Source organism: Ciona intestinalis, chromosome 8, assembly GCF_000224145.3.
Source record: "Ciona intestinalis chromosome 8, KH, whole genome shotgun sequence".
Lineage (NCBI taxonomy): Eukaryota > Metazoa > Chordata > Ascidiacea > Phlebobranchia > Cionidae > Ciona > Ciona intestinalis.
Window position 1 is genome coordinate 5917809 of NC_020173.2, and position 27064 is coordinate 5944872.

Genomic DNA, 27064 nt, shown 5'->3' on the forward strand with positions numbered 1-27064 from the left:
CTGTTACAGTATTATGTAATATCATTTAGTTAAAACTATTTTAAATAAAATATTGACTGTGGATGTAGTAAAGTCATTTTCTTCATGACGGGAAGCCGTTTCGTGTATCCGTTCTTACTGTAGTTATCATGTGGCTGCGTGTGTGTAATTCCCCAACAAGTTATGGGCTGTTTAGTTACGTAAATAATGTTGTTAAACTGTGCCTAACTACATAACACAGTTATAGACTTATTCGAATACAGTAGTGAAGTTCAACTTAATTGAAACAACGAAGAGATGGGAATCAACAGCGAAACGACAGTTGTTTAAAATGCGCTATACAAAGTGTGGTGAAGAGCGTTAGTTAAAAAGCGCGTCTGTTAAACCTAACATAGCATACGCTGAACAGATAATAAATTGTAACAATGCGTTCTACATTTTTTCAGGGTATAGTTAAGTAATATTTTGCAACTATTCACCACCAGAATGAAAAAGAAGAAGCAATGTGACGTCGAAAGTGACGTCAGCTTGTACGTCACTGAAACCGGCGGTTCTAGCATCGTTCGGTTCAAATCCTTATTCACTCTAGATTCAAAGTAAGCATTTAAACCAAGCATATTTGTATTTAAACTTCTATACTTTTTATATTGTTCAAATTTAAAAGCTGGATGCCCCTTAAGATTAAACACATTGTAACTTACAAGCGGGTACGAGGTGTATGAAACAGAACATCTGTGTTATATTGACTGTTGTTGTCCCGCCATGTGAGGATAAACAAGTTACATACATGGTAACTTGTAAGCGGGCACGAGGTGTATGAAACAGAACACCCCGTGTCACAACGACCATCATTGCCCCGTCACTTGAAGATAAAAAGTTACCAATTCATGTGTTAACTTAAACTAAGAACAACTTTTTACTATACTAATATTAGGCATATGGTCTTCAGTACTGTGCATTCATTATTTCATTCAACTAAATATTTCCCCAGATATCTATTATGTCCATGCGGTAATGTTGTGAAAGTGTATTCAACAAACACAGGGGAGTGTTGCCAGAAGTTGGTTGGCCATACAGACACTGTAACAATGGTTGCCCATCATCCATGTAATAAGTTGCAGGTATGTATGCATAAGAAAAGATGTGTATTGTTTGTATTGTACAATGTTTTGCTTGCAATATATGTTCATTTACTACACAGTCATGTTTTCAATAAAAGTAGTTTATGTATGAATGCCTATGTGTTTGTAAATATAAATATCTTTATGAACCTAAATGTAACTTATTTATCCTTGCGTGGCTGGACAACGACAGTTGTTATAACATGGGTGTTCTGTTTCATACACCTTGTGCTTGCTTACAAGTTTCCATGTATGTAACTTTATGGGTGTCTGTTTTTTCTATATGATGGCAATCTAGATTCTACACAATAAGAAAACAGAACTTTCTTTACATTTTATAAGTATATAAAATTACAGCATTCTGTTTATTTAGGCGATAACAAGTTCCACAGACGGCACCATAAAGTTATGGGACTATGAGGATGGGGTGGCTTTATCTTCACTTGGTTTCAATACCCCATTATATGGAATATATACTTTACCACAATATCCAAGCACTGCCTTTGTTGTGCAGAGAACAGGTTGGTTGTTTTTATACCCACACAAATTAACATATGTAACTTATTACCCTGCATGGCGGAGCAGTAACAGTTGTTAGCAGTACTAAGAGCATAGCAAATTTTAAAAACCAGTGGAAAATTTGGCCCAAATCCCAGAAACTTAAAAACCACCTTAACCGCACTGAATTCATTAATTCTATAAAACATTTATTTCATTTTTTACAGACAAAAGAAACGAACTCTGTCGGTTTAAGCTTGAATTTAGTCAACCAAAGGTGGATGATGTTGAAGTAGTTGCGAACAGCATGGACAAGCTGACAGACAAAACTATTGCTTTCTCTAAAGGATATTTTGTCGTTGCGCAACCAAAATCATTCTTAGTGTTTTGTAAACCAGACAAAGTCAAATGGAAAAACAGAGTCAGGTATATATAGTCTAAAAACTGATGTATTTCTATTTTTTTATTCGGGTAGGGCATAGGTGTTATGTTTTTTAAATTGTGAGAAAAATCTGGACCTCTAGGGTGACTTTGCTTAAATACAGTTACAGTCATAATAGTCTTTAAACGTAAGGAACTTTATTTTTTAGTGTAGTGATTCTAGTGAATGCAATATACTTTGCCTCTGCTTGTTTGTATAAACACCTAACACCAGGGTAAAAGCTGGGGTGACAATGTTAAAATACAGTTACACTCATAGTTGTCAAACATAGGGAACCTCATTGATTAATGTGGTGAATGCAATATACTTTGACTCTGCTTGTTTGTATAGACAACTAACAGCAGGGTAAAACTTGGGGTGACTTTGTTAAAATGCAGTTACACTTATAGTTGTCAAACATAGGGAACCTCATTGATCAATGTGGTGAATGCAATATACTTTGGCTCTGCTTGTTTGTATAGACAACTAACAGCAGGGTAAAACCTGGGGTGGCTTTGTTAAAATGCAGTTACACTCATAGTTGTCAAACATAAGGAATACACCTAACAGCAGGGTAAAGCCTAAAACTGAGGTGCCATTAGCCCATAACATATGATATAAAAAATTATGTGTTATTAAAAATTATTTATGTTGTCACCCATGTTAAAAAAATGTGCCACACAAGGAACCACCAACATTTTTCAGGGTGACTACTTTAATATGTTAAGACATGTTTATGAGAGTACTCATATATCATATGACACATCTTGATTTCCAGACATGATTTAAATCCTAAAGAACCAGCAATAAGGTGTATAGCTTGCCACCCAAAGTTGGAACAATGCGTTACTGGGCATGAAAATGGAGAATTACGTTTCTGGTAATTATATTGTTATTGCCGAATCTTAAAATTTGAATGTGTTATATAGATACAAGTCTTATATAATGTAAGCAACTATGCATAATATATGTGCTTGTATACACACACTTATGGAATAAACAGTTGATTTTCTTACATCATGTAATACCAACTTTGATACCTTTATAACTCTATGCACTTACTTTGTTTAAATTATACTGTCCTTTCTTATCTTATAAAAAAACCTTTAAGCTTGTATGATACAAGACTCTATGTATACGACATTTGCCCATTCTTTATATTCCTGAGGTGTTTATGAGTGCTAGTATACATTCTTAACTTAATACACATGTTGTGTGTACCCAAATAACCACTGTAAGGCATACAGTTTCATTTAAAACTGCTCTCCTTCCACTTTGTATAATATTGTCTCATCTCCTATCCCAAAAGATAAAACCCTTGTTTATTCTATATTGTGTACAGCTGACACCATTTTTGTTTGAAGAAACAGTATGGTTATTTCTTCGTTTTTTCCAGGTATAACTTGAGTGATTCTGAGAATGCCACGTTCAACGTACAACACTGGCATTCGTTACCTGCACTCTCGCTCTCTTACACCTCAAGTGGCTCATCTGTAATATCTGGTGGTCATGAAGGGGTCATGGTTCAATGGACATCAGATGGAAAACAATTCCTCCCCAGATTGGGCTCAGCTATCCAGCAGCTTACGACTTCCAATGATAATCAATTGTACGCGACGTCTCATAATGATAATTGTAAGTTGAATGAAAAGAAATGAACTTGTTCATAAACGTGTGGCCAGCAAGGCAGTCGTATGACACTGGTGTTCTGTTGCACACTTATTGTAAGGAATCTAAACTTGTTTATATTTGTGTAGTGCGACATTGACAATCGTTATATTAAGGGTGTTCTGTTACATGCTTGTGCCATCCATAGTGACCACTGGGTTGAAGCAATTTCCTTTAAATTTCTTGTCTAAGAAACTGCCCACAATAGTAGCAGCGTTGAGTTTCGAACCCATTACCTCTGGGTTAAAAGCAGCGCTGGCCATTGACAGAATGCTGCAACAGTTTATGTATAATATGCCTACATTGATGTCAATCATTATCTTTCCAGCCATTTGCATTGTCACAAGCTACATGACTGTACGAACTACCATAGAAGGTTTCACAGCAACTGGCCAATGTAAGTTAACCCCACAGGCCTATGTTACAAATACATCTAGTTTGTGATATTCACTCTGAACTTGAAAGTAATACACAGCTTTCACTATTTTTACATGTGTTCTAAATTTTAAGCATCTAGTATTTACTGTTAACTTTCAATTTTGTTTTCTATTTTATATTTAAAAGGACTTTTGTATCTCTTTTCTCTAATTAAAAATCAAATCACCTACCCCTATCTTTAGCCTTTTTATGCAACTTTTTGGATGATTTCTTTAACCTTTCTTAATTCTCTCTAGCTCTACCATGTGGATTAAACTACGACCCTAAAACGCAGTCATGCGTGACCAACGGAAAAGCGGGCCATCTTCTCTTCTATTTCCCTGACAACGATGAACAACTATATAATGTAAATAACATTAATGTGATGTTGTACAACATGGGTATGCATGTAGTCTTTGGGATACATTATAATGTCTTATGTGAATATTCTAAGTACTTGGACATAGTAACAGGTTGGTTGTTCATATACAATAAAAAAGACAATACCTTTGCATGTGGCGCCAAAACAATCCTAAACACGAGAAAAACATTTTCTCTACCAGTACTTAAGCAATATTATCTTCGGACTTCAGTTGTTGCAATTATGCTGCAGATATAAATTAAATCCAAATGACAACCTTTATTCCCAGCTTGACATTGTAAGTCGAAACTATATTTCACCGGTTGATTTGGAGAAGAGTCTTCCGCATACTAAGATTACGAGGGTTGGATTTACAGTGACTGCTAATAATGGTGAGTAGTGAGTACTACCATTGTGGGTGTATATGTGTCCTTGTAAAGACACTTAACAGCAATCGCTCCAACCCAGTGGTTACTAATGGGTTGTTTGAATTATCAGCCATACAGAAAATAATGAAAAAAAAAACACAAAAAAATAATCACCCACAAAGCTACATACGTGGGAACTTGTAAGCTAGCACGAGGTGTATAAAAACAGAACAACATTGTGGGTGTATATGTCCTTAGGCAAGACACTTATTGGCAATTGCTCCAACCCAGTGGTCACTAATGGGTTGTCCAAATTATCAGCCATACATAAAAAATAGAAAAGTCCCACAAAAAATAACCACCCATACAAAATAATCATTGTTTATTAATTTCAACACTTTATCTTATTGTAAAAGAGATAAAAATAAATTGTTATTTAAACAAACAGAACACCTCATGGCAACTGCGGAATACGACAAGGAAAACATGACTGACCAAAAACTAAAGATGTGGAAATTTGATGAGTCATATAAAGAGTAAATACTCTGTTCATATTAAATAAACTTCATGGCCATGTCAGTATTGGTTAGAGCGCTTACTTATAGACAAAATCATGGAAACTAAAATACACTTACAGCAAATAAGAACTTTGTTTTGTATAGTCCTGCCTTGGCTTTAGACACTCTGCTAGAATGTGAAAATTTTAAATGAATACTTGCACTATATTTCTGATATTTCCATTTACACAAAACTGAAAATTACTTGGATTTTAAACATAACCAAATGGCTAAGTTTTTTTAACTCCAACTTGTGATAACTGGTGTCCTTTTCAGATGGTCAAACACGATATAATCATACTTATTATATTGTAACTTATAACTTGAACCTTAATAGTTATAACTTGAAGTAACATAAACCTTATTTCAGATGGTTAAATGCAATACACATAACTTTTGAACTCTGTTTCAAATGGTAAAATACAATACACTCATACTAGTTCTCATACCTTAAATAACATGAACTTTTTACCGAACTTTAATTTTGAATTATATTTCATATGGCCAACTACAATACTTTTATACGTTTTACCTTTCAACTTTTTATAAATGAACTTCTTCCAGATGGTGCCTGGTCACAGTAATATCATCTCCCCATGATAACCGCAACATTACATCGTTAACCTTTCATCCCACGAATGCATTATGTGTGACCACTGCTGAGGATGGCTATGCTAAGACATGGACCCTAGATGATAACGAGGGTAAGATGGGTAACTCTGTCTTGTACTCTTGTTGGTAGTTTAATTGGTAATGTAATAGTTTTGTATTCACGTCCGTTCGCCAATATTACAAGTAATCTGACCACTGAACATCCAAACTCACAGTCGTGTAATTAAAAGTCACCGTCACGGTTTACCGCACACAACGCAACCAAATACCATGACGATTACTGGAGCGTGTACAATGATGCAATAATGAAAGGCCACAGTAATAATGCTGTCTGTCCTGCACTGTGGCTTAATAGGGGTATGCATCTTCACGGAACCATACCGGGTTCGATGCCACTACCATTGTGTGTGTATGTGTCTTAATGGACATTATTCCAACCCAGTGGTCACTAATGAGTTGTAGCGCTATGGGTGTTGGGCTAATAGACCAACTGTGGACAACATCTCAGGTTTCATGGCGTGCCTCACTGTAGGGCCTCATCCATATAGAATCTAATGTACATATACAATGTTGGGGTAATAGGTTATGGACAAAATATGAGTTCCTATGGCAATCTTGCTAAAGGCTTCCTTATTTCAAGCTTTATGCTGCATTTACTGTAAAAGTTTAGTATTTTAAATAAATTTTTATATTTCCCAAATTTTTTTTTCTTGGCCCGATGTTTTATGATATTTCTATGTCCACCAGGTTGGTGTTGTGAGTCCACAACGTCGTATCGTGGTTACGCTTCATCGGATTCCTCGTTCTCGCAAGATGGGTCGGTACTCGCGCTTGCTTTTGGCCACACGGTGTCTCTCATCGACCCCTTGTTGCTCGACGACCTCAGTCTGTTGGTCTCGGCAAGAACTAATATTAAGTAAGTTAGATTCGATTTATTGTTGTAAGCTTTATTATTGTACTAGTATTTAGTTACTGATTGTCGTTAAGATATAAAGTAAGCCATAGGCAATGCATGTGTCAGCTCAACAACTGATACCAACTAAGTTAGTTTAATGTTGCTTTCGAAGAAAAAGGTAAAAACTTTAAAACATGCTAATGCAAAAATAAATTAACCAAATTCAACATTTTAAATTGTAATAATCATGTTTGAGTTAATGTCATAAATATTATATTGTTTTTAATAGATTAAGCTGCATATAACTTTGGTAATTTTGAGAAGATTAATGTAGTTATGTATGTGGTAACTAGTAAGTGTGACTAGGTGTTTGACATTTTATCCGGTGTTATAACGACTGTCGAGTCCCGTCACACGAGAATAAATGATTTAACCTTAATTTGTACGCGGTACAGCGTGACTTTTAAACTACTAATAGCACTTTTGTATGGAAAAGAAATACATGGGTTCTAACGTAACATCATAACACTGTTATTATTATGTTTAGGATTCACACCATAGATGTCAATTTGTTTTAGTAAATTTTGATTCTGTCTAAAAATATCAAAAAAATGATGATTTTAATCCTTTAACACTGTTATATTTTTCCAGGCAAATTGAATTTGGTCAAGACTCCAACTGCCATTTACTTGTCGTGGCAACGGAAAACAGTCTACAGTCATGGAGTGTTATAACCTCTTCTATGATTTGGTTGATTGACACCTGTGGTTTCAACTTTTTGGTGAAAGATCCGTTCTCTGATAACCTGGCATTCATTGATACAAGACATACAGGTATGGAGTTAAACTATTATGAATTTCAATATTACCTAGATGCTAATATGAATGTAACTTATTTATCCTTGCATGGCGAAGCTACGACAGTCGTTATAACACGGGTGTTCTGTTCATACACCTCGTGCCCGCTTACGAGTTACCACGTATATAACTTATTTATCCTCGCATAGCGGGGCAACGATAGTCGTTATAACACGGGTGTTGTGTTCCATACACCCCTTACCCACTTAAGTTACCACGTACGAAACTTGGTTACATAAGCCTGGTTACATAAGGCTACTTTAATTGGTAAGTGGGTACAAGAATGAAACAGAACATCACTGATTTATTAAAGTTTGCGGGTGATTTATTTTCATATATATTGGAGTTTTTTTCTTACCATTCATTGTCTTTTTCTCATGCTTCTTGTGCTACTTTGTATTATAACAATGGAAATATAGACATAGCTGCAAGTTTCAACAGAGTTCCTTCTCATGTTTCATGCTTAATTCACAATCACTATCAATTATAAACATAGTCAACTAAATGCCGTAGAAAGACATGTCTACAATAAAATATGTTTAATGTGAAAATAAATAATACTTGCTGTTACAGACAATGTTAGGGTAATGGGCCAACTCTGGCCTGAATCTTAGATCCCATGACATGTAATGCTGTAGGGCCACACCCATATAGAATACACACATAGGAGACATTGCTGAAATACAAGTACAGTGGGTAGTAGAAAAAGTACGACAATTTAATAAAAACATTGTTGACATAAATGTAAATTCAATAAAATGTTGCAATTAAACATGACTTCATTAAATATACTAAGAACTTAATTGAATAGTTGGACGTAGGTGTTAAGGGGCCTGGGGTGACTTTAAAACAGGGGTTATATTTTAGAGCCCAGTGTTTAAGCCTAAAACATCATGCACTACTTTAATTTTAACAATGACGCCACAGATTTTTATCAAAGTTTAAAAAATATGACATTTGCTTTTGAATTGGTTGGTCTTGGTTTTTATCAGTTTATTGGAGCAAGATAAGGGTCTGGCGTTCCGGATATTTTCTTTAATGATGAATATTGAACATCTGCATTGTTTATTCTTAAAGTAGGTGACACTGGTGCGGAAACTGCCATTTGTGGGGTGTCTGGGGGGTTACTTGGTGGGGCTAATGTGTCAAAAAACATATTCATGTCTGGTCTGGAGTTTGGTCGGTTCCTTCTGGGTGGTTTAGGTGGTCTTATAGTCGAACTTGCACTTGGTGTTATTATGATAGAGGATGAAATACTTGTTGGTGTGCGTGGTAACGGTCTGTTAGGTAAGGATGGCCTATGTATAGAAGTCATGGATTCATATAATTGAACTGGTGGCAAAGTTGACTGTATGTCTAATGTATTATACTGTGCTACTTCATCAGTTTGATCCCCGGCTATATAAACGACTTGCTTCCTCCTAAACTTTTTCCTACAGCAAAGGATAAATATAGCAATTGAAGCAAGGAAGCCAACCACTAGAGCTGACACTGCTATTATTATGATTCTGTTCACCCAAGATTTTAGCGTTGGTTCTTGTGCGTCATGTTCGTACTCTAATGTCGTGGCAGTTGTTTCAATTTCTGGGATTTCTTTGTTAATTCTACCATAATTTTCCGCGGTGGTGGTTGTGGGAATTGTGCTTGTTGTTGTTTGTGTTGTAGTAGTTGTTCTTGTTCTTGTTGTTGTTGTAGTCACTATAGGAGTTGTTACTGTTGTAGGTATCACTGTTGTTGTTGTTGTTGTTGTACAAGTGGGGTTGTTGCATGTTTGTGACTCTTGGTTGACGCCGTTACAATTAGCGAGACATTCTCTTGTTCTTCTTGATATTCCATTTGTACAAACGCATTCGCCCCATTCAGTGTATCGAACTGTGATTACAAAGTATGTGTAGGTATGCATCAGTGACAAAGTATTTCTATAAGGTGTATCAGACCAATGTAACGTGGAAGTAAAGTCAGTCTTAGTACGTAGAACATTAGCTTTTGGACAATAAGTTATTATTTTTTTGGTAGATATTTTGTGACGTTAAACTTTTTTTTCGGTTGCTTTAGTATGCAAAAATTTTAATTTTATTATTTTTTAAAGCAAAAAATTTTAAAACGATTTCTTTGTCAAAATTTTTAGTGTTACTGGATGTATTTATTTAGTTACAAGCTACTTTGGCAGATAAGTGGTTAGGTAGTTACAACTGAATATAACATCACATTTCGACTCACCTGCATTACAATCAAACACGTTACAAATTATAATTCTGGATTCAAATAAAGCTATCTGGAGCGTTGTCGTGGAGTCGCAATTATAACTTTCACGGCCATTCTTGTAGCATTGTCGTGTATTAGTCTTGAAATGTTTACAAAAGGTTATTAATGTAGAAACAGGTTCAATTCTGATTTGTCTTTAACATAATATTTATCCATTAACATAGCAAAGAGATGCGAACCCATATGAAATAGAATGTGCATATACAATGTTGGGGTAATGGGCCAACTCTGGCATAAATCTCAGGTCTCATAGCGTGCCTCACTGTAGAACCTCACCCATATAGAATACAATGTGCATATACAATGTTGGGGTAATGGGCCAACTCTGGCCTAAATCTCAGCCTTTCTCAGGTCCCATGGCGTGCCTCACTGTAGGACCTCACCCATATACAATAGAATGTGCATATACAATGATGAATTAATGTACTAACTGTGCAGGACTTCACCCATATTTAGCATAAAATAAAAACCAGCCTCACCTCTAACCCCCCACCACACCGCACTGAGCATTGGGTTCCTGACCAACTGGACCATGTACCGTCACATACCAGGTTTGAGGGGCAGAACCGCGTCAACTTCCTTTTACACGTCGGTTGTGTGTCATGGTTCCAACACTTAAACATTTGAGTTTGAATGGTGTCGCTACAGCCGGTGCCGAAGCAGCCACTCCACTGCCCTTGCGGTATCTATAAGATACAAAATTGAATTCGGTTCAGGGCTCAACGCGACTACCATTGTGGATACATGTCCTTGGGGAAGACTGTTAACGGTTATTGTTCCGACCCAATTGTGTACCTAGTGATCACTTAATTTAAATCAGTGGCGCAGCCAGAGGGTTTTGGGGGGTCGTGACCCCCCCTTTTATATCACAAAAAAATGTTTTGAACAATATTTTGATTAAACCCCCCCCTTATTTTTTTCTGGTTCGCCCCCGAGTCCAGTGCATATTTACATCTATCCAATGTTATTCTTTCATGACCTGTTTGTAACCACTTGGTTGGAGGGATTACTGTGTCTTACCCAAGGGCACATGCCCACAATGTGTTAGCATCCAGCTGAAAGGATATTTACAAACATACCCACCCAAACATTGTTCCCTGCCCCTATACATCTATCACACTCCATGGTTTCTTCCTTCCAAGCTATCGTGCCGCACGCACCACTAGGATTGTTGTGGATTGAACACGAGTGCTGTCTCTTCCAGCTGCAACTTTCGCCAGCTGTGCATGCAGCCCATGCTGTCCATTGTGCAAAGCCAAAAGCCTAGAATTAAAAGTAAATGCATAGCGTTAAAAAAAAATTGAGGTGAAACTTTAACAAGTTACAAAATTTAAATCGCTCAAAAAAACACCTTTTGACTAGCATTAATAAAGTCAAGTTTACCAAAGAACAAAATAAGATTGTGCAAAGCCAAAAACCTAGAATTAAATGCATAGCGTTGAAAAAAAACTAAAGTGAAACTTTAACAAGTTACAAAATTTAAATCGTTAAAAAAAACTTTATGACTGTATTTGGGTGGCTGGCACATTAATAAAGTCAAGTTTAAACTAGTTACAAAATTTAAATCGCTCAAAAAGACAAACTATATAATTGTATTTGGATAGTTAGCACACGGTTAGCAGATTTCTATTAAATTCAATCAAATGAGTTTTTCCAATTAAAGTCTGTAACCTTTTAAATAAACTTAATATCAGTTTTAATACATGGATGAATACATATGGGTAACATTAGGGGTTCCTGGGGTCACATGTTACCCAACTTTTAAGCATTGGTGACATCATATGTTTTAGCATACTAGTTAAGGCATAAACGACTTTAATCATCTGTTGCAAATATCTCTTCTAATAAGAAAATGTAAACTTTTTATACCATTGTTTTGTTTGCCATGTGGCGAAACATCTATATATTATGCTGATGCATTTATATATAGAATATTATGCTTTTATCAGAAGAGCTATTTCTTGTATAATACCATGTGTGTTTGCCCGTTCAACCTTACTAACTAACTGTATATAATTAATTAGAATACTTACTGAACTTCTGCCTTGAACTTGAGTGTCATTTTGACAATCTCCATAATTAATCAAACAAATAAAAACAACAATTCTAATTGTCTCCATCACAATGGCTGTCTTCTGTTGTGTTGTTATTGCTTATGACATCATAATGATGGTTTGTCTGCCGGGAGGAAGTTGTTTGTTTCCTGTGTGACATCACACACACTATATGTGGCGTAACAAAGGTTATTGTTGTTGCGCCAATTATGATGTAATAGTTGAACAATTAGCAGTAATTAAACTTTTTCTGTGATGTAATAAAACATGTAATATAATATATAACTATATAGTACTGTGGGGGAAGACGGGACACCATTAGCACCTAATATCCAAATATCCTGATCATGTTTTAAACAATTAACAACGGTCTTCCGAAGTCGTGAGAATACGGTTTTATAATTCTTTGAATGTTCTTTGTTTACTACTGAATGGGACGAGAAAATAGAATAAAAAGGCTTCCTATCTTCCCCCACTCTACTATATATATAAATTTATTTCCCTACTATTAATATACAAACCCCATGTTAACCTTCTACATTTGCAGTGCATGTCTTTCAACCATCTGATGAGAAACCACCATTCACACAGAATGTTAAGATGGAAATATTGGCGGCATGTTTTGTACAAGGTGGAAATGATGAGATACCTTGGTGTGCTAAATCCCAGCTGTATATGATATCAAATAAAATGGTAAAGTACTTGTATATCTCGCTTAATGTATATTTAAGTGGCATAAAAACATTTAGCATGAATGTTCTGTTTCATACACCTCATGCCTGCTTTTGAGTTACCACGAATGTATCTTATTTAGCCTCACGTGGCGGGGTAACGACAGTCGTTATAACACGGGTGTTTTGTTTCATATACCTAGTGCCTGCTTGCAAGTAACCATGTATGTAACTTATTTATCCTTGCATGACGGGGCAACGGAAGTCATTATAACCCTGGTGTTTTGTTACATAAACCTCGTGCCGCCCACAAGTTACTATGTATGTAAATTTGTGGGTACTTTTTTTACCATCAAGTGTTTCGCTTAAGGACATATACACCCACAATGGTAGCAGCATCGAGCTTTGAGCCTGTATCCTCTGGCTTAGAAGCAAGCACTCTAACCCTTGAACCACATTAATAACCGCTATACCATGGCAGCATAACTTACCGTCACAACTTATCACTCCACAGACAGTGCACAAATTCGCCACCAAGGAGCAATCCAAAGTAGTTTCTAACCGAGCGTTACCCGTAGCAACGGACACGCTTAGAACACCGATTGCATCTCTATTATCAACAAACAAAGAAGCTGTTGATGACATCACAATGCCAGGTGTTCCAATTCGAAACCGAACATTACAGGTGAAAAGTTTTTCTGACAGAAGTTTTGTTGCATTTTCTGTTGTGAGTTAATGAGTTTTTTGGGCAGAAATATTAACAATCCTTGGGCAAAACCGGAAATTGCTCCAACCCAGTGGTCATGTCTAAATTGTCAGCCATACAAAAAAAACAATCACAAACAAAGTTACATATACTTGGTAATTCGTAAGCGGACACAAGGTGTATGAAACAGAATACCTATGTTATAACTTTGTTTCATTCATTGTTTAATTCATCCATTTAACCTACTAGCATGGTTACAATACATTATAACACAATCATTCACTTTATAGGAAGCAGTGCAAGTCGTCCTTGAAACAAAATCCCATGTTTTGCCCCCAATCCCCAAGATATGTCAACAATTTGTTGCAGCTTTGTTACTTGATGGTGCAAATATACATGAAGAGTAAGTCTCTGGCATTCGTGCTGTTACCAGTGTTTCATGATTATAAATTCCTAACGATCTTTAGCACTCAAGACAACACTGGAAAAATTGCCAGTGTTTCACAATCATAAACGCTTGAGGTTCTATAAACAGTGCAGGCAACACTGAAAAAGTAGACACTTATAGGTTGTTTAATAAAACAGCTATTTTTGTTTTGTACTTAGATTTTAAACAGAGTTTTCCTTATTATAGTCCACGTTCTGACTAATACCAGTTTTCTAAAATCACAAACTAATAAAAATCTTTTTATATTAAAGTTTTGGTAGCATTGAAAAAAGATAGCTGGATAGTATGTTATTGCTGGGTAAATATAATGCTGTTTAATTGTGTAGTAAAATTGTTTTCCTGTTCTTATCTAAAAGAACCTGCAACTGAACCGGTGGTATACCGACTGTCTACGCCCTACAAAAAAATCAAAATGGCCATTCTTTTAGTCTTTTTTTTCCTTAGAACCTGTTTCATACAAATAGTACAATAAGCAAACTACCAACTAAACCCATATTTAGCCTTATTACACAACTACAAAGTTAAATACATGCTAACTTGTAAGCGGGCACAAGGTGTATGAAACCGAATACTTTTACTGTTATCTCTGCTGCCAAAACATAAATAAAAACAATTTCTTTTTTTAAGATCGGAAGACGTAACTGCAATGGAGGTATGCACGACAGAGCCTTCTACCTTGAATGTTAAACCGGTTAAAACTGGTTTAAAGCGGAACGATCCAGATCCGGACGTGGACGATTTTGATTGGTTGGCAGAATCGTTTGCAAATTTAAAATAATTTCCGTGGTTGTAATTCAAATAAAACAGAAAACGGAAAATACGCCTCTATCATTGTAATAATGCATGGAAACGTAGAACTAATGTAAGATACCTGCAACAGATATTCGTTTATTCCACGCGGGTGAGATCCTAGAAACAATGACGACACAGGACCTAGGATTTAAGCCTCAATAAATATCATTCTATATGGGTGAGGTCCTACAGTGAGGCATGCCATGGGACCTGGGATTTAGGACAAAGTTGGCCCATTACCCCAACATTGTATATGCACATTCTATTCTATATATGGGTGAGGTTCAGTGTGGCACAGGAATAGCGGTCTATATTCTATAGTTGGCCGATAAATAATGATACGGTGAATGCGATAAATAATGATACGGTGAATGGTTACGTTTTTCTTGTTTAATATAACACACGTTGTTATATTGTGGGCAGAAGGTTGAGGCGCAGGTCGTCCCCTCATTCCATCCGCCGTTCGAAACCATGCCGCTCTCACGTGTCCCGAGCTTTGTACCCGCACCCCGCTCAACATAAGTCTGACTTGAAGCAAAACAGTAACGACTCCATGACAAGTCCGGGTTTCAACTCAGTTTATTCGACAAATCGGCGTCTACGATACAGGCAACAGCAAGTGCAGGTCCTAACTCTTGCCGACTGCCTGCTTATACAGTACGGGGCAGGGCTATGTCGAGACCTTAAATGCAAGAAGATCATTATACACAGAGCAAATTCTCTCAGTATTATCCTAATAATGTTTTTCCCTAATCATTGCGATTGAGTGTAATTCTCATTGTTATACATGGGAAAGGAAACGATTAGTCGTGTCCGCTTAATTAACTGTGTCTCGTAATTTAAAGCGTCAGGTTTAACAACTACAGCCCTTTTCCAATTTAATTTCTGGCGCTATTTTTGAGGCTTTGATTGTCTGGATGCATACATTGGTACAAGTGACATGATTTTAATTTCAAAGCGAAATTTCCTGACGAGTGTTTTTTCATTATTCAGTGGATCAAAATATCATCTTTTATTTATTTTATGTTTCTACATTTCGTCCTGCAACAACTAAAACAACCTCTTCACAAAAAGCGTTAAGCCATTAGCCACTTTACACGACAGTACGCAATCTTTATGCATATTGTGAAATTTAGATATATATATGTATGTTAAAATCTGTGGCCGAAACCCCAACCGCTACTATAAAACAGCATGATACTGCCATTATTGAGGGCGTATCTGTCTTTTAGCCAAGACACATATAATAATATAATTCCCGACAAAGTTACATTCGATTAGGAAACAGAGCAACCGTGTTATAACTGCTGTCGTCAGCACACCATGCGAGGGTAGATAAGTTATATAATTGTGGTACCTCGTAAGCGGGCACGAGGTGTATAAAACAGACCACCCGTGTTGTAACGACTGCCGTTGACCTGCCACAGTGTAAATAAGTTACATTCAAAGTTATAGCACCGTGTACAAAGGTGCCATTCCATAAGTTTATGAGTTTGAACAGTAACTTTGCTAGTCAGGAAAAAATGACGTCACACCAAAGCGTTCATGCATGACGAGGGTCTGTGGGGCGATTCATTCATACCTTGCAAGCGTGTGGTTTAGTTATGTGATGCATAAAGTGCTGTGGGTGAAGATGGATCCCGTTAGCCCATAATATCCCATATTTCCTAATTGTGTTTTCAACAATTATCAACGCACTTTTATAGTCGTGAGGATACGGTTATATAATTCTGCAAAGGTGTTTTATTTACTAAATGGGACGTTAAAAGTGAATAGAAGCACATACCATCTTACCCCAGCCTACTATATATGTATTTTGCAGAAGTTAGTCGAGCATGACTAAGTTTAGTGACGTCATTGATTACGTAGCAGGCAATGGGTTCTTTTATGTATTTCTGATCTTGTTGGTGAACGGTTGCAACATACCGGTATCGATGATGCACACAAGCGCTGTATTTATATGTAAGTTATTATAATAGTACTATGGGGTACATGGGACACCTTTAGCACATAATATCCAAATATCCTGATCGTGTTTTAAACAATTACCAACAGTCTATGGAAGTCGTAAGGTTACGGTTTTATGATTCTTTGAATTTTTTTATGTTTACTACCAAATGGAACGAGAAAATAGAAGGAAAAGGTGTCCCATCCTTCCACCACCCTACTATATATGTTTTGTATGGAAGCGTAGGTTTAGCAGCCACGTTTATTTGACACTTTTTTACAGGTAGTTTTTACCCAAAGCGCGTTTTAACGACTGTCGTTTTGTTGCTAATCCCATTTTTTCGTGGGTTTATTTAATTTGACCTTCGCTGCTGTATTCGAAGAGATAAATAAACTTGATATTATGTTTAAATGGCCGTTTTACAACCGCAGTTACTTAGCGCTTGGCATAACTAAAGCCCTTGGTTTTTGTGGTGATTCACCAGCGTTGCTGCGTGGTCTCCATGGTATATAGTAAGATACTATAAAAAGAAGGTGTTTAATTAGTTAAGTGTATGTTAATGGCTTATTGCATATGTTAATGGCTTAATGCATAATACAGCAAATAATATGGGTGGGGGAGATAGGACACCTTTAGCACATAATATCCAAATATCCTGATCATGTTTTAAAAGATTAACAACGGTCGTCAGGATACGGTTTTATATTTATTTCAATTTTTTGTTTACTACTAAATGAAACAAGTAAATATAATAAAAAGACGTCCCATCTTCCCCGATCCTACTGTATACCTAATAATAAAACATAATACAGCGAAACGGGGAGTGGCTTATTGGTTCATTTGATCGCATGGTTTACTTGGATAACTGTGGTAATTTTAGAGCTAATGCAAATAGCGCCGACCTCGTGGGAAGTACATCAGATCATGCATTATACTTATAGTAGGCAAACTTTCACCCAACAAGTAATTCTAATATGATAATTCTCCGGCGTATTGCAATGACCGTTGTTTTATCTTTACTTTTGGCTTTAGCATACTAATCTTACCGTCGTTCCTGTAACCGTGTGCACGAAGCAAAGGCGCGCTTAAAAATGTATGTGTGTGGTCCTATACTCTTATAGTAAGGTATAAGACCTTTTTATGTAGGTCACAGTTGGCCCATTACCCCAACATTGTATATGCACATTCTATTCTATATGGGTGAGGTCTTACAGTGAGGCACGCCATGGGGTCTGAGATTTAGGCCAGAGTTGCCCATTACCCCAACATTGTATATGCACATTCTATTCTATATGGGTGAGGTCCTACAGTGAGACACGCAATGGGTCCTAGGATTTAAACCAGAGTTGGCCCATTACCCCAACATTGTATATGCACATTCTTGCATGAGCAGAAGTCTATCACCGCATTTAATCCATACATAACTTTAATATCATTTTCAGCCAACACGCCGAAGTTCCGATGTTATATTGATGAAATAGACAACCCAAGTCACACATGGAACAATAACGTTACCGGGAATAACATAGCTCATATGTTCCTACCATGGAAAGAGGGCAAACAGGTAAAATTATACTCACACAAAATGTTAACCACACGTTTGTACGGTTCGTTACACCTGAGTTGAGACTGCATTTGTCAGTGTCGACCCGGATTTAATGTTATACTGTGGTGTAAGATGGATACCGTTCGCACCAGTTATGCTCTGTTTCGTAATCGTGTTTTACCAATAACGCTCTAAATAACGCTCTTTTAAAGTTGTGAGGATGCTAGGCTGTACGGCTTAAAACTGCTTGAGTCAAAGTGTAACACATGCAACAATACAACTATACTGTGGTGTAAGATGGATACCGTTAAGTTATGATCTGTTTCGTAATCGTGTTTTAACAACGTTCTTTTAGAATCGTGAAGATATGGTTATATAACCAGTAGCTAAAAAGTCTTACACACAAACAATGTATAGTAGGGTGGGGTAAGGTGGGGCACCTTTAAAACATATTAACTCATTACCCTGATCGTGTTTTAAACAATTAAAACGGTCAATGGGAGTTGTGAGGGTCCGGTTTCATAATTTTTTAATTGTTTTTTGTTTACTATCAAATGAGACGAAAAAATAGAAAGAAAAGGTGTCCCATGTTACCCCACCCTACTATATTCAACTGTCGCTTTGTTGCCCTTACACTTGCAATCTTATTCAATGAGATAAAATCCATATAATATATTACAGTCGTACGATTCGTGTCGCCGTAAAATCTACAACTTGTCAAGTTGTGATGAAGCAAACATCGAATGCGTTCGTGGGCTGGTGGCGACTAATGCGACATTCACATCTGTATCTTGTAATGGGAGTTACCTGTTCGACCATAGCGTGTTCAAATCGACTACTGTAACTGAGGAAAGTATTTATGTATTTGATTGGATGAATGTAATTTGTTTATCCTCGCATGGTGGGGTAACGACAGTCATTATACCACGGGTGTTCTGTTTCATGCACCTCGTGCCCGCTTACGAGTTACCACGTATGTAATAATTGGTCCAACCGAGTGGTTACTAATGGGCTGTCCAAATTGTCAAGGACTAAAAAAAACCACAAAACTACATGTACGTGGTAACTTGTAAGCGGGCATGAGGTACATGGAACAGAACAGCTGGGTTATAACGACTATAATTGCTCCGCCATCAAACGAGGATAAACAAGTTACATCCATTAATTCTTACAGCTAAATAATGTTATAACAACCTAAACGAACATAATGTTTTTCAGTGGAACTTAGTGTGTGACCGTGCCACCCTGAAAACTATCTCAACTTCCATTTACTTTCTTGGTGTTTTCTTTGGTTCTGTAATGGCGGGTGTACTGTCGGACAAGTGAGTTAGGGCTTACAATATTTGATTTAATTTAACTGCGACACTCGTAAGCGGGCACGAGGTTTATGAAACAGAACACCCGTGTTATAACGACTGTTGTTGCCCTGTCATGAGAGGATAATTAAGTTCTATACGTGGTAACTTGTAAGCGGGCATGAGGTGTATGAAACAGAACACCCGTGTTATAATGACTGTTGTTGCCCCGCCATGCGAGGATAAACAATACATTCATTTATTCATTTACGTTGTTTTAAACAGATTCGGCCGTGTATTTATATTACGAGTGGCGTCCGTGGTTTCCGCGATAATCATCGCACTCAACGGGATATCACCAAACGTCTATGTTTTCTATTTGTTACAATTTCTAACTGGTGTTGTTTGCATGGGTACAATAATGTCCAGCGTTGTATACGGTGAGCATATCCGACTATTCGGTGTCCATAGTATATTATAGTAGGTTGGGGTAATATGGGACACACACACATATATATGGCAGGCTGTGGGGTTAGATGGGACACAGATATATATCAGTATTGTGTGCGGTGGGACATATGATAGTGTAACCGAATAGACTCCAAATAAACCGATTGAATCTGTAATCATTGTCTGTAATTGATACCATGCCACAACTCTTCATTCTCAGCCATTAAATTCTCTGATATCGTCCCATTTAGTTGTAAACCAAGAACATTTACAGTTATTTAACCATATCCTTATGACTCTAAAAGGAATAACTAACTATAAGCACGATCTGTATATGGCTTTTATTATTCGTGAACCGAATCTGTGTGGTATTTTTCCTCTTGTTTAATGTTTAAATCCACCATTCTCAGCCATTGAAATAGCTAAGGAGAAACATCGGTTGCTTGCCGGGATTTTCTGCAACGTTATGTTCGGTGTTGGATGCGCGTTGTTTAGCGTGATCGCTTATTTTATTCGGGATTGGAGGAACATAGAGTTCGCAGTTGCTCTTTTATTTGTCCCGTGCATACTTGATGCGTTTATAATGGTAGAATCACCAAGGTGAGATACACATATTGTTGTTTAACTCTAGTTAGCGTTCAATACACAGGCCAGATTAACAATTTTGAAAATGTAGTATAGTGTGGGAGAAGATGGGACACATTTTCATTATATTTTCTCGTTCCATTTGGTATAGTAAACAAAGAACTTTTAAAAAATTATAAAACCGTATCCTCACGACTCATAGACAGTTGTTAATTGTTTAAAACACGATCAGAATATTTAGATATTATGTGCTAAAGGTGTCCCATCTTCCCCCACCCTACTATATAATATCGTTTGGGCTATATGGCCTCCACTTTTAGACTACCCAATAGCGACCACTGGGTTAGAGCAGTTGCCGTTAAGCGTCTGGCCCCAAAACACGTAAGCCCACAATAGTAGCATTGTTAAGTCTTGAACCCATATCTCCCGGTCTAAAAGTAAGCCCACTACACACATTACAACGGACACCATATAGTGGTAAACAATATCTCCCCCAATATTGTAGATGGCTTTATGGAAGAAACAGAACGGACGAAGCCAAAGAAAGTTGTAAACGTATTGCTCGGATGAACGGCGTTAAGTTTGATGATGGAATTTGGGACAACTTGGATGATAAGGTGAGATATATAGGCCGTGGTTTGGTCAAACAAAGTGTATATGGCTGACGATTAGACAACCCTATAGGTGCCATTCTATTCTATATGAGTGATGTCTGCACTACTTCAGCATAAAGGTGGCTGTACATAGTATCCGGCATGCGAAGTCGTATGCAACCCCATTACCAAGTTCCGCATGCGGCAGCGAAATCCCGACAAAACAGACAAAACGGACGAATTCCGGATACTGTGTACACTGTGCAGCCACCTCAACACGCCTTTGCACCTGAGGTTTAAGTCAGCGTTAACCCATAACCTCTTAAAACAATACAAGACGCAACAACTTTTACAGTTTACTTCACGCTTTTTTGCTACCATAATTTTTTCGTAATTTTTTTGTCTTTTCTAAGCGAAAAAAAAATGGACCAAAAACTAGATAAGACACCAGAAATATGTCCAACACCCTGTACATGAACACTGTTAACTGTTTTGCCTAAGGATATATACGCCCATAGCGATTACAACATCAACCCTTTGACCACAGAGACAGGTGTTTCAACCACTTTGATACGGCATCGAAATAACCACAGAATCTTAAGATATTTAAGTAAATAAAGACAATTAAGCCCAATCTTATTCTCTGTTTAGCCAAAAAGTTCGGAGGAATCTCACAACAGTCTGACTGAGATATTCGTTCGCCCTTACAGCCGGTTCCTCATTTGCAGTGTAATGTTTATATGGGCGGTTACAAGGTAAGACACTAAAATATTATTTCGTATATAAGAGAGTAGCTTAACGATTTTTAACTGTGGGTACGCAGCCTGTTTACTTTTTATCCTTGCATGGCGGGGCAACGACAGTCGATAACACGAGTGTTCTGTTTCACACACCTCGTGCCCGTTCACGAGTTACCACGTATGTAACTTATTTATCCTCGCATAGCGGGCAAAGACACTGGAATTATAACACTTACATCGTTGGGCAATTCTCGTTGCATAATAACAGAATACACCGAGCGGTCCCTTTAATTGGTGCATGTCCGATATGTCGACAATACTCACTACATAGTGGACATAGCAAACATAGTGCAAACTAATTAAAGGGACCCTATACGCTGAGTGCTGCTAAATGCACCATTAGTTGGACTAAATTTTTGTTGACCGCGTACTTTGTAACACTTAACTGTAGCCTTTAGCAAAATAATTTGCTCTCAGAGTATAGCCCGCATTGTAAGAGTTTAAGAGGCCATTCATTCAAAATACATAAAAGCCACACAAAGAGCATGAATATAACAAAACCCATGTTTGAATACAAATTTAGTGTCATAAAGTTTATGGTTAAATTTAATATGGAAAAGTTTTATTCAGTGCCTTAACGAGTAGACTAAACATGACTTGTGTCTTTGTCTGCGTTTATAAGATAAAGGGGTACACACCCCCTTTTTTACGAATCCTATAAATGCCACACCCCCTAGTTTAAAAATCAAAAACAAATATTTGTTTTCAACTTACATGAAGTATAGAAAATGAAGAAGGTGTCTCTAGTTAACAATTCGTATTAAACTCTGTATATGGGTGAGACCCTACAAACCTACAGCATGGCAAGCCATGGGATACGTGATTTAGGCCAGAGTTGGCCTATTACCCCAACATTGTATATGCACATTCTATTCCATTTGGGTGAAGTCCTATACGACGTTTTAGTCCATGGGATCCGGGATTTAGGCCAGAAAACATCATCCTGCACTCATTCATTCGAATAACAACAATAACACCTTCAGCCTCGTCTACTACGGCCTTATTCTCAACGGCGGTTCGCTCGCTGGCGACATCTTCTGGAACAACGCGCTGGGTGGATTAGTTGAAGTATTTGCCGACATTACATTTTACTTCATGGTTTTGAAAGTTGGGGTTCGAAACTTGGTGGCAACGACTTTGTTCATCGCTAGTTTTTCATGCATTGCTTCAACTGTTGTGGCACAGACGGGATCAGGGAACACGGGTAGGGTGTTTTAACTCGATTATTTGTGTTGGGTAAGTTGGATAACGTTAGCACATAATGTCGCATATTTCCTCATCATGTTTTTTTTACTTTAACCAACAAAGTGAAATATGGTAACTTGTAAGCGGGCACGAGGTGTATGAAACAGAACACCCGTGTTACAGCTATAACTGCCGCTGATCGTTATTAAACAAATAACAGGATAAAGAAGTTGCACTCTTTCCCCGTCCCATTTATTGGTAAACAAAGAATATTTGAAGAAATATAGTTTTAAAAAGCGCGGTTAATTGTTAAAAACACGACTAAGCAATATGGGGTAAAATGTGCTAACGGTATCCATCTCACCCCACAGTAATATACACTAACATTTCTACCAACAGCCCTCGAAACCCTCGGCTTAATCTTCGCAATGATTGGTCGTTTCGGAACCAGCGGTTCTTTCGCCATGATTTTCGTACAATGCCCACAGCTATTCCCAACTTCAGGAAGGTAAAAATATACTTTGCTGCTATTGGCATATTATACTTGTTGGTAAATCAGCTCTTATTGGGTCATTTTTTTGATGTTCTGGGTCTTTAACGGCAAATGACGTATATACTACATAAACTATATTTCTGTATACCGTATTATAAACTGTTTATGTCTATATAACGTACCGGCTATTTTATACTGTATATGGGCCATGCATCTTTGTGCAACATATGCAATAGGCTATGCCTATATACTATCATGCGTGTTTGCTACACCAGCCATAATGTAAAAAAGTATTTTTCGTATTATCTGTTTAAAAATGTTGAAATAAAGTTTTATGTCACATAATCAAGTAAATGCCAATAACTCAATTACCTGATCTTGTAACAGAACGACAGCTCTTGGCCTCTCCTCAATGGCCGCGAGAATCGGTTCAATATTAAGTCCTTTCACCATCCAAGTACAAGAAGATATACCGTGGCTGTCTCCGGTGGGCGCTCCCTTACATGTTATGCTTAAACTCGCAACGAATATACACACATATATATATATATAGTTAAGATTGAATGAATGTAACTTACTTATCCTCGCGTGGCGGGGCAACGACAGTCGTTATAACACGGGTGTTCTGTTTCATAAACCTCGTGCCCGCTTACAAGTTACCACGTATGTAACTCATTTATCCTCGCGTGGCGGGGCTATGACAGTCGTTATAACATGGGTGTTCTGTTTCATAAACCTCGTGCCCGCTTACAAGTTACCACGTATATATCTCAGTGGGCGATCACTTTTCGCAAATTTTGTATTTTCTATACATTTTACTAAACACTAAGTATCCTCTTTTGAAACTCTCTTTATACAGGTTATATTCGGTATCCTTGCCTTTTTCGCTGCTTCTCTCGCTCTTACATTTCCCAGGACATCCGGGAAGCCATTAACCATGAACTTCGACGAGGCGGAAAAAGTTTTTAAAATTCATTATCAAAAAAATGTTTTTCCTAGAATTCCTTTTATGAAGACGAAAAGGTATTTTGACTCTGTATTCATACTTTATATAAATTACTTGATTTAGTGTTCATATGGTTTAACTATACTTAAAATGGGGTAAGGTGGTTCATATTTCTATTCTCTTCTATAGCCCCCTTAATATTAAGCAAAGAATATTTACAGAACTATATAACCGTATCCTTACGACTCCCATATACCGTTGTTAATTGTTAAAACACGATCAGGAAACATGGGATATTATGTGCTAACGGTATCCATCTTACCCCAGAATACGATCTCACCCCATATTACCATCTTACCCCATAACACCATTTTACCCCAAAATACCATTTTACCCCATAATACTATATAGTGCTAAAACAACCGTACAGACCGGCAACATACTTATAACGCATTCACAGAGTAACTGCCGATACCGACTTAGAAGAAACAAAGAAAATGGTTTCTGCTGATTCACCATCAACCGCATACACTTCAGACTGTTGAATGTAAAATACGAATGCAAAATAATAAATTATAAAGTTGAAATTAATCTTTTAGTAAAAATATTTTTTTTGATGTTTTTACTCATCTTGAGTGAATCTATATCTTTGTATTGGTGAATGTAACTTTCTTATCCTTTATGGTGGGGCAACGACTGTCGTTATAACACGGCTGTTCCGTTTCACACACCTCGTGCCCACTTACAAGTTACCATATATGTAACTGTGTGTTGGATGAATGTAACTTTCTCATTTTTACATGGCGGCGCAACGACAGTTGTTATAACATGGTTGTTCTGTTTCATACACCTCGTGCCAGTTTACAAGTTACCACATATGTAACATATTTATCCTCATATGGCGGGACAACGACAGTCGTTATAACATGGTTGTTCTGTACCATCATACACCTCGTGCCAGTTTACAAGTTACCACATATGTAACTTATTATCCTCGCATGGCGGGGCAACGACAGTTGTTATAACACGGCTGTTCTGTTTCATGCACCTCGTGCCAGTTTACAAGTTACCACATATGTAACATATTTATCCTCACATGGCGGGGCAACGACAGTCGTTATAACACGGGTGTTCTGTTTCATACACCTCGTGCCAGTTTACAAGTTACCACATATGTAACTTATTATCCTCACATGGCGGGGCAACGACAGTCGTTATAGCACGGCTGTTCTGTTTCATACATCTCGTGCCCGCTTACAATCACCATATAGACTTGTTTTTGATTCTGAGTATATTATAGACTAGAGTGAAAGCTCCATACCACACCAGTTGTCGTGCTCTGCAGGATTGTCATAGTCGCAGGTTTGCTTAACTCAACTAATAAATATGCATGCCCTCACTAACAAAAATTAAATTTGCACAAAATGAAATAAAAAACATTTGTCGACAATTTTAAACAGAGTTGCAACGAAAGGAAGAGAATTAGCAGCAAAACAGCAGTAGTAAAACACGTTACGGGTAAAAACTACTTAAAGGAAAAGTGTCAAATAGAAGCGTGTCTGCTAAACTAAACATACACCAAACTCACAGTGAGTTGTAGTTAATTTAAACAAATTTAAAAAATGCTGAATCACAATACGCATTTTTGCTGGTGCTATTTATTACCCTGCAGTACCAGCCTATAAGTTTTACTATTTTCGGACCCTGCAATCCTTGAGTATCGTATTCCAACCATAAACAGCTTTCTTTATCCTCGACAAGGTCGTTTGAATTGGAAGCCCTACCCCCGTGCCTGCCCCGGGTAAACAATAGGATAATTATCAGCAAACAATGGCCTAATTATCGTCAAACAATGGGCTTTGGTTACTATGGAAGTGCCGGGATCTGAAAGCGCTGGTGAAAGAGCACCGCGTCTCTGTTTTATAAACTCAATAGTACAGGCGTTTACTTGTCAGCGGCTTTTCTTGGGAACAAACGAAGGAATAGAAGAAGCAACGCCAGCTACTGTGTATACTTAGATAGGCAAAGCATTACAAGGTGTTCGACATATTATTGGTGTCTTAACAAGTTTTTGGTCCATTTTTTCGCTTAGAAAAGAGAAAAAAAGGTTATGAAAGAACTTGTAGTGAACTTATATATGGGCGAGCAACACAAAAACATCGTATATTGCGTGATTTATCTGCATTAGGTTGGGGTAATACGGGACATGTTTTCATTCAAATATATCGTCCCATTTGGTCGTAAACAAAGAATATTTACAGAACTATCTCAAGGTAAAAACGTACCTACATGACTTATATATCACAGGGCGCATTTAACATGTATTTGCCCGAGAATGAAGTTTAAACATTGAAGCGGTTTCGCCAATAGTTATCGGCTTGTTATTATAGCTGGTTTTGTATTCGTGGTCGGGAAGAATTTTTATTTGCCCAAGAATTTATCCTCGGGTGGTTTTGCCGGCGTTTCGTTGAGATTAAGTGGCGTTGGCGTCGAGAGTTGTCAAGATATATATGGGACTTGAGGGAATGACACT

The 27064-nt window shown here is 37.3% G+C and overlaps 3 protein-coding genes across 5 annotated transcripts; 2 read left to right on the plus strand and 1 right to left on the minus strand.

The window, feature by feature from the left end:
- Positions 1-404: 404 nt before the first annotated feature.
- LOC100175516 (WD repeat-containing protein 75) lies at positions 405-14716 on the plus strand. The gene is made up of 17 exons (XM_002127011.3): positions 405-575; positions 971-1100; positions 1474-1621; positions 1826-2024; positions 2798-2899; positions 3416-3654; positions 4016-4084; positions 4362-4471; positions 4755-4857; positions 5282-5369; positions 5955-6094; positions 6750-6918; positions 7549-7730; positions 12621-12766; positions 13259-13429; positions 13741-13853; positions 14526-14716. The coding sequence occupies exons 1-17, from the start codon at positions 466-468 to the stop codon at positions 14674-14676; spliced, it is 2370 nt and encodes a 789-aa protein (XP_002127047.1). The 5' UTR covers positions 405-465; the 3' UTR covers positions 14677-14716.
- On the minus strand, positions 8452-24882 carry LOC108949713 (mucin-5AC-like). Of its 3 annotated transcripts, none has more exons than XM_026835472.1 (6): positions 24872-24882; positions 12053-12197; positions 11103-11282; positions 10499-10705; positions 9975-10098; positions 8452-9626 (listed from the first exon to the last, which is right to left on the minus strand). In XM_026835472.1, the coding sequence occupies exons 2-6, from the start codon at positions 12137-12139 to the stop codon at positions 8743-8745; spliced, it is 1482 nt and encodes a 493-aa protein (XP_026691273.1). In that variant the 5' UTR covers positions 12140-12197; positions 24872-24882; the 3' UTR covers positions 8452-8742. The 3 variants fall into 3 exon arrangements, with proteins under 3 accessions (XP_026691273.1, XP_018668581.1, XP_018668580.1); XM_018813036.2 differs by lacking the exon at positions 24872-24882 and adding an exon at positions 12605-12688; XM_018813035.2 differs by lacking the exon at positions 24872-24882 and adding an exon at positions 12595-12681.
- LOC100177847 (solute carrier family 22 member 4-like) lies at positions 16517-26683 on the plus strand. Its single transcript, XM_018813054.2, has 14 exons — positions 16517-16652; positions 18081-18202; positions 18866-19033; positions 19403-19506; positions 19765-19919; positions 20340-20529; positions 21020-21131; positions 21759-21862; positions 22891-23111; positions 23492-23600; positions 23973-24072; positions 24445-24608; positions 24992-25078; positions 25832-26683. Exons 1-13 carry the CDS (start codon positions 16526-16528, stop codon positions 25074-25076), a joined length of 1761 nt encoding a protein of 586 aa, XP_018668599.2. The 5' UTR covers positions 16517-16525; the 3' UTR covers positions 25077-25078; positions 25832-26683.
- The last annotated feature ends 381 nt before the right edge of the window (positions 26684-27064 follow it).